This window comes from Camellia sinensis, chromosome 4 (assembly GCF_055761805.1).
Source record: "Camellia sinensis isolate YWXY chromosome 4, ASM5576180v1, whole genome shotgun sequence".
NCBI classification, from domain to species: Eukaryota; Viridiplantae; Streptophyta; class Magnoliopsida; order Ericales; family Theaceae; genus Camellia; species Camellia sinensis.
In genome coordinates this window covers 11,963,731-11,977,280 of record NC_138964.1, presented here as the reverse complement: position 1 = coordinate 11,977,280, position 13,550 = coordinate 11,963,731, and the positions used below count along the sequence as shown (strand labels likewise).

The window sequence follows — 13,550 nt, the reverse complement described above, 5'->3', positions numbered from 1 at the left end:
GATTTCTTATAGGTATGTTTTACTTAATATACCCTAAAAAGCAAATGGTTCGAATCATTGAAATGACCTTCGAAATGGGCTTCATTAACTGCACAATAGTGACTATTGTGCCATCCGCACAGCTGCCACATTTACCTGAAAGGAGAATCAAAGCAATTAAAAAGGAAAAATCAAAAGAGGAAGAACAAAAACACAAAAAGAAAAAGGAGAATTTCATTTTACTCCTTTGTGGTTAAGAGTTAGAGCACTTTACCCTCCTAGGGTTCAATAATAGGCAAAGAGCCCCCACATAGTTTTCACCATTTTGCACTTTGCCTCCTTACCGTTATTAATCTCGTCTAGAATGACGGAGAGTATTCCACACTTGTCAAAAGTAAGAGTTGGCAATGAAAAAAAATAGAAGTCAAAGTTAAGATTCAATATTAAAAGACAAGCATGCCCTTCATTTCATCTTCTTTCCCAACCAATATGAAACTCAAATCCTAACCCTAACCCTCTCTTTATTTTATTAAAAACATAATTTTAATTAATAAAACCATCTTTGAATTCTAATATTCAATTTATTTAACCTAATTATTTACTCATTATATATTTCTAATTATTTAACCTTATTTGTTTTTAATTAGAAATGGTGGTGATTATGATGTGACTTAGATCTCTATAGATTTTGCAACTCTTTGTTTGTTTGTTGTTGATTTTTTTATTTGATTTTATGTTTTTGCTCTTTCGGGTTTATGAATAATTTTGGCATTGCTTAATGCTTTAGTTTTTTGGGGTTTTACAAAGATATGAATTACAATTTTTCCCCCCCATATATTTTTGTCAATGTGTATGAATTATGGGTTTTGAGATGCTAATGTATTTGTAAATTTTTTGTGAATTCGATCACTTGTTGGTAATGTATTTTCGTCTTTCATTCTCAATTTGTCTTGTTAAATTTTTTTGTTACCCAAATCAACTTAGGAAGGCCTAAACATTTCAACATTTCTCTATTTATTCAGTAAATTTCTAATTCACTAATTTATTTCTTGAGTTTAACTGATGGTGTTACGATTTTTAATCCTACTGTTGTGCATTTAAATATGTGTTGGTAATCTCGTACCAAAGACAAATCATGTTTCATGTTTTTCAGTTTAATTATTTCTCTGTCTTTGTCTTTCTTTGTCTTTCTTTGTCTTTGTCCACTTGTTGGTTGAATCAAGAAATCTTGTGCAAAAGTGATTTGTGAAGTTTTTTCCCGACATTGGATTTTTATCTAAAAGAATTTAAAGTTTTGGCAATACATTTCTTGACAAAACTTAATATCATTGATTCAAGTTCATTTGATTTTCTTCATTTGATTTTCTCATCTTGATTATTGTGCCTCTCAAATGTCAAAGATTTGGAAAGCATGCAATGAGGATTCAAATTTTAACATGCCAACTTTGGGATGTTAAATGAGGCTGTTTGTCTTAATCTTTCGGTGGAAAAACATGGGCTGAAGATAGAACCTAACAGGTGTAAGCATGGACTAAAGTTTTCTTTGATCTTATTTGTCAACATTATAATCTTTATGGTTGATTTTGTTAAGAACTTTTGTGGTCAAGCATGTATGAAGATTGGTGAATCTATCTAGTCAAAAAGGGTGGCTGTTTATCTATGAGATAAGGTGGCAAAGTATGGAGTAAAATGTGAAGAAAACAGCAACAAAAGTTTGCAAAAGCAGCTGAGCCAGCATGCACAGTGGCGCCTGCGAATCTTATTATCGTGCCTGCAATGGCTACATGGCACGGTCTCGCCTGCAACCTAGGCACTCGTGGCCGCACCATTTTAACCGCACCTGCGACCATGGTAGTCCGAACATCCAGTTCCCAATACTTTTCTCTACAACCCGCAAAGGCAACTTGTGCACGCAACCATAGGACCGCACTCGCGATCAGCCCGCGAACTTGTCCTGCCCAAGTCTATTTAAAGGCCCCTGGCTGTTTTCTTGAGTATCTCCTAGACTTATAGTTTCTAAGTGTTCTCTCATTCTCTCTTGAATACCTTCAACCTTGAGAGAGTTTGTTTTTGTGAGTGAGAATTAATTTTAAAGAGAGATACATTTTTTGTAGAGAAATTTGTTTTTGAGAGTGCACCTGTAGTGAGGAATCCTTGTAACTCTCATCTACTTGATAATACATTAGCCTTAGAAGCTCAAAGCTAATCATCAAGTTTTTCTATAAGTCCTTCACACCTTTCAACTATGAACCTTCTCGGTGGATTCATATATTTTAAGTTTCGGTGGATTCTAGAGTCATTGGCGTCGTGTGATTCGACAAACCTTTGTGGTGGATTCCAAGATTGTAGGCTGTAGTGGATTTCAAAGCCATTTGATGTCCTGGTGATTCGACAACCGCTTCGAAGATCCAGTAGAGGAAGAAGTGTAATAACCTGACCCTCTTATATGCTTTACATCTGTAGTTATATGAGTAATTACATGTTTAATGTGAAATTCCATGTGGAGTTGTGCTTACATATATGAATTATTTAATTATGTTATTCTATCTGTTGGTTATTGGAGAACATCTGTTAAAATTAGGATGATTAATCTTGAAATTGGAAGCCTTAGAGGCGCGATAACCCAAAATTAACTTTACATTTATGATCAACATGATTTTTAGGTCATAATAAGAAGTTTTGTAAAAATTTGATCTGTAATGAATTAAAGTGATTTAATTGGGCTAGCCTTATATAAGCCTATGATATAAGAGATTCAAGGCAACACTTAGCATCAAAAACAAATATAAATTATCTCCTGGAGGAGACTTAAAGAAGAGAAAAAAGAGAGGAAGGAAAGAGCAATTAGGGCTTGAAAATTGAAGGGTTTTGCTAGAAGATTTAAAGAATAGAGAACAAGGTACGTGTAATCTAACTCAAATACCCTAAATCTCACTCCAATTGTTTTGTATCAAGCTTGAGGATGATGTTCTCCACTTATTTAACTTGGGGTTTTGAGCTACTCACTTTGATTGGTAAATATCCATGGAAGACATCAAAATCCATTGTTTTGATCTAGTTGAGGGTTGATTCTTGTGATAAATAATCTTTAGTCTTTGCACATATGTTTGTATCTACTTTGTTTAATCATGAAAAGATGAAAAGAAATATGATTGTAAAATTGTATAAATTGCTTAAAGTGAATTATGATCTATTTATGTATGAATTCTTGTTTATTATGTTCACATAATATGATATTGAGAAGGTGTTGCTCATATTTGCCCTTAGAAATGCCCTTGGAAAGTTTGATTTGGATGAAGTTTCGAACTTCCCAAAATAGGGTATACGACTGCATGCGAGGAGCTCATGGCCATACGTGCAGGAGGCACAACCGCACGTGCGGAAAACATGGGAGAAAGATTGAGCTACACTGCAATAAAAACACGTGCGGTGCACTTGCCTGCACGTGCAGTGGGGACTTCCGCACGTGCGGCCTAAGCTAAAAAATTCTGTTATTTTCTTTCGCTCTTTTCGATCCTCTGAATTTGTTATTATGTCCATTCGATGTTCCTATAATGCATTTAATTACATGGAGCTTAACGAATCAGATAATTGAGAAATAAGAAGAAACTAAGGAAAGGTGATATACTTACGAGTTGTGTGCTATATATAGGGCACATACAGGAGGGGACCATCGTCCACCCGCTCACTGTGAGTGATAGCAGCGTAATGTCATGTTTCATTCATGGATTATGTTCATATGTGCGGTTCGATACCTTATTCACTCTTTTGGTAAATAACTTATATTATAAGAGATATGTTTGATATATGTTTGAACTTTGGCACATGAGATATGGACGCGAGGTTGTTTTGATTACTATTATGATGGGCCCCAGGCCGTTTTGCTAAAATAATGAACCTAAGGTCGTTTTGTATTTCGTTGGACCTGAGGTTGTTTTGCTATTATAATGGGCCTAAAGCCGTTCTATATTATGTTGGACCTAAGGTCGTTCTATCTTATGTGGGCCCAAGGCCATTCAGAAAAAGAAATATGAATAAGACCAACCTGTGATTTATGAATATGCACTGTTAAATTATGCTCGTACCCGTAATCTGTTTGTATTACTATCATTCACTAAGCCTTGCTCACTCCATTTTTTTTATGGATGTTTTGTAGGTAACCAGCTCGCGGGGCAACTATAGGTCAGCCCAGGAGTCTTTTATTGAACCGTTTTGCTGAGTCACCCGAAGTGACTCTTTTGTTTAATTTTGGGAAATCTGTATGTTGGCATGTTTTGTTGGAATTAAGAGGAATAGACATATGTATATATGCTTTGGCATTACCTGACTTTTGGGTTGTTACCTTTTCCACATAAACAGTAATGTAAATGGGGTATGGAATGTTATGTACTTATGTATGGTAATGCATTAAGATCCTGGCATGTAGTCACAGCTTAATGAATGTTATATTCTATTATTTTGCTTCTGTTCTGGCCCTAATATTGAGTAAAATTTATTACAGCAAAGCTGAGTGTGACGCCTTAAATTTTTTTGAAACATCAAGGGAAATTAAATAAACAAACTGACTTAATAAATCAAAAAGTTGGCATCTTAATTGGACATTCCAACTCTCGTACATAATCAAAGATTCAAACAACAATAAATATAAACTGAAAATTATCCAAATACAACATCAAATGAAATTATAAAGTCCTTAATAGCTATTATATAAAATAATAAAATTTATTCGACTCTAATCAGGGTTTCAAGTTAGCCAAGGCTCTACGTTAGCGTTAACTCCATTTCAGTTTCAATTATTTGCTCGCCAAAACCTGGCATAAAACGCCAGGGCAACAAAAATATATGCCATAAGTTTTGCATCACAGTAAAAAAAACATAACCAACCTACTATTCTTTTTAAGAGAAAAACAATAACGTTATAAACATGAGATAACAATATAATTGTAAACATAAATTACAACCATTAAAATAATTTCAATAATTCTAATAAATTAAGTGACACTCGAAATCTCACCAAAGAGATTTAACTTACCAACCACTAAGCATGGCAATGGTTAATTTGAAACTCCCCTTGGTCAAATATTCAAGTGTTACCAATCGTAACTACCAGGGATGCCCACGTCCGAAGTTATATACCTAAGTAGTGGCATTCGTGGTCTGCCTCAAGGAAATGGTCTGCTAGGGATACGTAACCTCCCTGTGTGTCACTTGCACATCCACCCTTACTCCAAAACCGAATACTGAAAAGGGTTCAAATAAGTCTCGTGTCATCTTAGGGTTTCGCGACACAATTTACGTGAGAATTTTCAAAAGTAGGGCTCACCCTGAACAACCGGTATTAACCGTCAACCCTTAATTTTGTACACTCTTTAAAACAACTACTCACCTTGAACAACTGGTATTCATCGTCAATTGTTAACTTTGTATATGCCGTTAATCGTTTCAATTAGTTTTAATATTAATCACAAATAATTCAAATTTTTATTCACCAATAATATTGTACCAACTCATTAAAATTCCCAACATAAAATATTACACATGTCACACAAAAATAAATCAATGTACAAAATCTAAATAAACAATTAATTTAAACCATGGTATGAAATAATAATGCAGATACCAAAAAGAAATAAATCATAATCACACACATGCATGGATTTTTAATCTACAAGATTAGACTAGTACAATATTAAATTTTAGTCCAAATAAACAATTGAAGAGAAAATTTTTGATTCCTCACAAATCTGTCAAAATTTTCAGAATGTATATCTCGCAAATAAAATTATAAATAAATTACTTATACAACTCTAAAATTCATACAAATGTACAGAATACTCAATAAACATTTTATGGTCATTTTTCAGAAATCATTTTCCAAAAATAAATTATAAACAATTCTTAAAAATTCCAAGAAAGTTTATGACACAGATTTATCACATTTTCTTAAATTAATTTCATACTTAAATTTATAAATCAATTTCATAATCTAAAAATTCATTATGAAACTAAACTTCTCAAATTTCATTTTTTGTTTAGAAATTACCATATTTTGTTTCATATAAAAATTTTAATGATTTTTCAAACACATAGTAAAATCTGCCTATAGCTCCAGATTTGGTTAGAAATCTGTATAAATTCTTACAAAACTCTATAATTGTTGAAAAAATGCATGGATGAAGTAGACATTATTCTAAACAACTTTGCAGATGAAATCATCTTCAAACTTTGAGTATAAAATTGTCTAAAAAGTCATACAAATTTCCTGACAGATTTAAGGGCCAAATAAAACCTTCAATCCTCTTTTTAGTGGTATAAACTACACGTGCAAGTCTATTTTCACAATAATACCATGACTTTAAGACTATCAATATCTTCAAATACTTGATATATACATCACAAAATTTATATACATATAAAAAAAATTATCTATAAATTAGCCATTTTATCATATGAATATAATCGAAAATTCAAACACTTAAAAAAAATGAGAGGGTTGAGAAGGTTTTCTTACTTAGTTGTAGGATTGAAATGGAATAGTGAAATGGTAGGAAAATATGCAACCTCCTTAACCTCCTCCTCTTATTAACTCACTCCACTTCGCAGATTTTTTTTTTTTTCTCAGGTTTTCTTTGCATGCTTTAATCAAAGAGGAGCATGCATATATATAAACACCCATAAAATTATTATTCTTAATAATGTCTTTGTTAGTGACTAAATTGGATTAATTTAAGACTAACTTTTACACTAATATATATTTCAGATAGACTCAGGATAAAATTAATTAATTTTATTTAAAGAATAATTAAATGTGGGTTTTCTCACTGAGGCCTTAGGTTAGGCCGGTCATGTCCAAACTTTTAAGGGCATGTTTGGGTTGTGACAATTGGTATCAGAGCACGAGTTGTTACCTCACACACGAGTTCATTAAGCTTTAGAGCATCTAGAAAAGACTTAAGTTACATGCATGTGACTTTTGTGCATACAAAATGATATGTAGCAGCTAGATTGTATATGCAATAATCACGGATATATATGTATATTTTGGTAATGATCATGATCCATGCCTACTTGTGCATTTTTTTGTATATTATAACCAACTGTTATGTAGATCATGGTGAGGACAAGGACGGATGATCCGGAGGACTCTACCTTCATACGGTTGGATAGAATGGAAATAATGATTATGGAGAAAGTAGAAACCTTGAGGCAACAACAACAATAGCAACAACCACCACCACTAGTACCTGTACCACCACCAGAGGTACAAGATCACCAACCTGAAGATCGAACAATTACACTCACGAAGGAATTTAAGAAGATGAAGCTGCCCTCGTTCAAAGGGGGAATTGAACCAATGAAAGCAGAAGCATGGGTGTTGGGTATAGAAAAGTTATTTTAGGTTTTTCCTTGTACTAAAGCCTAAAAAGTGCATTTGGCTACCTTCACTCTTGAAGATAAAGCACGGAAGTGGTGGATGATCACAAGAACTGTACATCAGGGGTTAACATGGGCTAGATTTTTGGAGCTATTTTATGAAAAGTATTTTCCCACTGTATGCGAGATAAGAAAGTGATCCAGTTTGAGGCCTTGAGACAAGAGAACAAGACTATTGTAGAGTATGAGGCGCAATTTGCTGAATTGGCCCGCTTCGCACCACATATGGTGGATACAGACTACAAGAAGGCAAGAAAGTTTGATGGTGGATTACGGACTGCTATTCTCGACCGGATCAATGTGCTGAAATTACCTACGCATGTTGATGTGTTAAAAAGGGCAGTAATCACTAAGGGTAATATCGCCACTCAAAGCCAGGTCTCAGAATGGAAAGGGAAAAGACAGAATACCCAAGCCTCAAGGGGTTCGGTGACACCACCAAGTAAGAAACTGAATTCGGGAACCTCTAGTACATCCGCCTCTACCCGTGACTCTGCACCAATTTGTCCAGATTGTGGAAAGAGACCGTGGGATTTGTTATCGGGTAATAGGGGCATGCTTCAAGTGTGGCAAGACAGGTCATTTGGCCAGAGAATTCCCAAAAAAAGATCGACGGAATGGAAATAGAACCACCACAAGTTCAGCCGAATCAACTCCTACCCCAACTATGAAGGCAGCTACAAAACCCGCCAATGCTAAAGATACCGCTAAACAGGGAAGGATATTTGCGCTAATCCCGAGGGATGTGCAGAATACCGAGGTGGTGGTATTAGGAACATTTTCTGTTAATGTCTATTCCGCACATGTGTTATTTGATTCGGGCTTTACCTACTCCTTTGTATCAAAAGCATTTGCTAGTCATTTAAATAGGCCAGTGGAACCACTACCTTATGTCTTATGTGTATCCTCACCGTCAGAGGAGTCCATGGTATGTGCAGCTATTTATTTTGCATGTAAAATCCTAATCGGGGATGTTTGGGTAGATGCCAACTTGCTACCTCTTGACATGGCTTGTTTTGACATAATTTTGGGAATGGATTGGTTAAATAAATACCACGTGACTATAGATTGTATGTTGAAACAAGTTACCTTCCAATCCCCAGGACAATTGGAGGTTATTTTTGAGGGGCAGAGGGTAATTTCCCCACCTTATCTGATTTCTGCAATAAAGGCGTATAAGTTGTTACAAAAGGGTTGTCGGGGGTATTTATGTAATATTTTGGGTGAACAACCAGTGGATGGGGGCACTGATGCAATTCCAATCGTTCGGGATTTTCTGGATGTTTTTCCAGAGGAGTTACCAGGAGAGTTAATTGATCGTGAAATTAAGTTTACAATTGATGTAGTGTCGAGAATTCAGCCCATTTCCAAGACCCCTTATAGAATGTCACCCGCTGAAATGAAAGAGTTGAAGGTCCAATTGCAAGACCTCATCGACAAAGGATTCATTCACCCGAGCACTTCTCCTTAGGGTGCACCAGTCCTTTTTGTAAAGAATAAAGATGGGACCCTTCGATTGTGTGTGGATTATAGAGAGCTCAACAAAGTAATCATAAAGAATAAGTATTCTTTGCCTAGGATCAATGACTTGTTTGATTAGTTATAGGGTGCACAAGTCTTCTCTAAAATAGATTTCCGATCTGGATATCACCAACTAAAGGTTAAAGCTAAGGATATCGAGAAAATTGCCTTCTAGACCCGTTATGGACATTATGAATTTTTAGTTATGCCATTTGGGGTTACTAATGCGCCAGCGACCTTCATGGATCTAATGAACCGAGTTTTTAAGCCCTACCTAGACGACTTTGTGGTTGTATTTATTGACGACATCCTCATTTACTTAACAAGTACGGAAGCTCATGAGAGCCACCTACGGTTAATTCTTCAAATTGTTCTAGATAAGAAACTGTATGCAAAATTGAAGAAATATGAATTTTGGTTACACGAAGTGGGATTTTTGGGACATGTTATAACGAAGGAGGGTGTTTTCGTTGACCCACACAAAATTGAAGCCATTGTTAAATGGCCAACTCCTACTAATGTAACCGAAGTGCGTAGCTTCTTGGGGTTAGCTAGATACTATCAAAAGTTTGTTAAGGACTTTTCGAAAATTGTTGTGCCACTCACCCAGTTGACCCAAAAAGGTGTGTCATTTGAATGGTCAGAACAACGGGAATCTGCTTTTCAAGAATTAAAGACAAGGTTAACTACAGCACCTGTCCTTGCCTTACCATCTGGTACCGAAGGATTTGTAATTTATAGTGATGCTTCTTACAAAGGGTTGGGCTGTGTACTTATGCAAAATGGAAAGGTCATCGCATATGCCTCACGACAACTTAAACCTCATGAAAAGAACTATCCCACGCATGACCTTGAGCTAGTTGTAGTGGTCTTTGCTCTAAAAATATGGCGACATTATTTGTATGGAACTACTTGTGAAGTTTATACTGATCACAAGAGCCGCAAGTACTTCTTTACCCAAAAGGAGTTGAATATGAGGTAGGGACGGTAGTTGGAGCTCATTAAAGACTATGACCTACAAATTCATTACCACCCTGGTAAAGTTAACACAATTGTAGATGCCCTCAGCCGGAGGGCACAGGGAATTTAGCGAGTTTACTCACAAGGCACAATGAGCTATTACATGATTTGGAAAGAATGAATGTGGGAATTGTGTTGCATGGCCAAAATGTGATATCAGCTCAACCGACATTTATGGAAGAAATCAAGCAACGACAACTAGAAAATGAATTTGTACGAAAAATTTGTGATGAAATGGAAACAAAGCCAAAGTCCGGATTCATGATTAAAAACTCGGTATTGAAATTTCAAGGCAGATGGTGTGTTCCAAATGTGCCAGAAATCAAAAGAAGAATTATGGAGGAAGCACATAACTCCAAATTTGCGATGCATCCCGGTAATACGAAAATGTATCAAGATCTAAAGCAGAATTTTTGGTGGCCTGGTATGAAGAGGGAAATTGCCGAATTTATCTCAAGATGTTTGCAATGTCAACAGGTAAAAGTGGAGCACCAAAGATCAGTGGGTTTGCTTCAACTCCTCCCAATTCTAGAATGGAAATGGGAACATTTAACTATGGATTTTATTGTGGGTTTACTGCGAACACTTCGGGGTATGAATTCCATATGGGTTATTGTTGATAGACTAACTAAGTCTGCTCATTTTCTACCTGTAAAGACTCAATACAACACAGACAAGCTGGCTACCATATATGTGGATGAAATTGTACGACTACATGGTGTTCCAGTTTCAATCGTGTCCGATAGAGATCCAAAGTTTGTATCAAGATTTTGGCGAACTCTGCAGGATGCTTTGGGAACAGAATTGAAATTCAGTACAACCTTCCATCCTCAAACAGATAGACAATCTGAGAGAACCATACAAACGTTGGAAAACATGCTTCGGATGTGTGCTTTGAACTTCAAAGGAAGTTGGGAAACTCATCTACCGTTGGCGGAATTGGCATACAACAACAGTTACCACTCAAGCATAGAAATGGCACGTTATGAAGCTCTTTATGGAAGGAAATCTCGCTCTCCCGTGTGCTGGACTGAAGTCGGTGACAAGTCGTTATTTGGACCCAAGATTGTTCAATTGACAACAGAGAAAATTAAAATTATCCAAGAAAGGTTAAAAACCGTGCAGAGTAGACAAAAGAGTTATGCAGATCACCGGCGAAGGGATTTAGAATTCAAAGTGGGTAATCATGTTTTTGTGAAAGTCACACCAATAAAGGGACACTCAAGATTTGGCAAAAAGGATAAGTTAGCACCCCGATACGTTGGTTCGTTTCAAATCTTGGAAAGGGTAGGTCCAGTAGCCTGTCGTGTTGCTCTTCCGCCTAATATGGAGCAAGTGCATAACATGTTTCATGTATCAATGTTACGAAGTTATCTTCAAGACCCATCCCATGTTATAAACTATCAACAAATTACCTTGAATGATAATTTGATTTATGAGGAGAAACCAATTCAGATTCTAGATCAACAGATGAAACAATAACGAAGTAAAGTGATCCCTATAGTGAAAGTGGAGTGGCAAGAACATTATGGGAAAGAAGCGACTTGGGAAAGAGAAGGGGAAATGAGACAACGGTATCTCAAATTATTTTCAACTTAAGATAAAACAAGTTTGGGGGGCCAAACTTATTTAGGGGGGAAAGAGTGTAATAACTCGACCCTCTTATATGCTTTACATCTCTAGTTATATGTGTAATTACATGTTTAATGTGAAATTTCATGTGGAGTTGTGCTTACGTATATGAATTATTTAATTATGTTATTCTATCTGTTGGTTCTTGGAGAACATCTGTTAAAATTATGACGATTAATTTTGAAATTGGAAGCTTTAGAGGCGCGATAACCCAAAATTGACTTTACATTTATGATCAACATGATTTTTAGGTCATAATAAGAAGTTTTGTAAAATTTGATCCGTAATGAATTAAAGTGATTTAATTGGGCTAGCCTTATATAAGCCTATGATATAATAGATTCAAGGCAACACTTAGCATCAAAAACAAAATATAAATTATCTCTAGGAGGAGACTTAAAGAAGAGAAGGAAGAGAGGAAGGAAAGAGCAATTAGGACTTGGAAATTGAAGGCTCTTGCTAGAAGATTTAAAGAATAGAGAACAAGGTATGTGTAATCTAACTCAAATGCCCTAAATCTCACTCCAATTGTTTTGTATCAAGTTTGAGGATGATGTTCTCCACTTATTTAAGTTGGGGTTTTTGAGCTACTCATTTTGATTGGTAAATATCCATGGAAGACATCAAGATCCATTGTTTTGATCTAGTTGAGGGTTGATTCTTGTGTTAGATAATCTTTAGTCTTTGCACAAATGTTTGTATCTACTTTGTTTAATCATGAAAAGATGAAAAGAAATATGATTGTAAAATTGTATAAATTGCTTAAAGTGAATTATGATCTATTTATGTATGAATTCTTGTTTATTATGTTCACATAATATGATATTGAGAAGGTATTGCTCATATTTTCCTTTAGAAATACCCTTGGAAAGTTTGATTTGGATGGAGTTTCGAATTGCCCAAAATAGGGTATACGACCGCACATGCGGGAGGCACAGCCGCACGTGTGGAAAACAAGGGAGAAAGATTAAGCTATACTGCAATAACTGCACGTGCGGTGCACCTGCCCCGTACATGCAGTGCGGACTTCTGCACGTGCGGCCCAAGTTGAAAAATTATGTAATTTTCTTTCACTTTTTTCGACCCTTTGAATGTGTTATTATGTCCATCTGATGTTCCTATAATGCATTTAATTACATGGAGCTTAATGAATCGGATAATTGAGAAATAAGAAGAAACTAAGGAAATGTGATATACTTATGAGTTGTGTGCTATGTGTAGGGCACATATAGGAGGGGACCATCATTCACCCGCATCATTGTGAGTGATTGTAGCGTAATGTCATGTTTCATTCATGGATTATGTTCATATGTGTGGTTCGATACCTTATTTACTCTTTTGGTAAATAACTTATGTTATAAGAGATATGTTTGATATATGTTTGAACTTTGGCACATGGGATATGGACCCAAGGTCGTTTTGATTGCTATTATGACGGCCCCAGGCCGTTTTGCTAAAATAATGGACCTAAGGTCAATTTGTTTTTTGTTGGGCCCGAGGCCGTTTTGCTATTATAATGGGCCTAAGACCGTTCTGTATTACGTTGGGCCTAAGGCTGTTCTGTCTTATGTGGGCCCGAGGCCGTTCAAAAAAAAAAAATATGAATAAGACCAACCTGTGATTTATGAATATGCATTGTTAAATTATGCTCGTATCCTTGATCTGTTTGTATTACTATCATTCACTGAGCCTTGCCTAATCCATTTTTTTTTTATGGATGTTTTGTAGGTAACTAGCTCGCAGGGCAATTGTAGGTCAGCCCAGGAGTCTTTTACTGAACCGTTTTGTTGAGTCACCCGAAGTGACTCTTTTGTTTAATTTTGGGAAATCTGTATGTTGGCATGTTTTGTTGGAATTAGGAGGAATAGACATATGTATATATGCTTTGGCATTACCTAACTTTTTGGTTGTTACCTTTTCCACATAAACATTAATGTAAATGGTATATGGAATGTTATGTACTT

General features: G+C 35.7%; 1 protein-coding gene across 1 annotated transcript; it reads left to right on the top strand.

Moving 5' to 3' along the window:
- The first annotated feature begins 8,080 nt into the window (after positions 1-8,080).
- LOC145823584 (uncharacterized) lies at positions 8,081-8,884 on the top strand. Its single transcript, XM_082923069.1, has one exon. The coding sequence runs from the start codon at positions 8,081-8,083 to the stop codon at positions 8,882-8,884; it is 804 nt and encodes a 267-aa protein (XP_082779195.1).
- Positions 8,885-13,550: the final 4,666 nt, after the last annotated feature.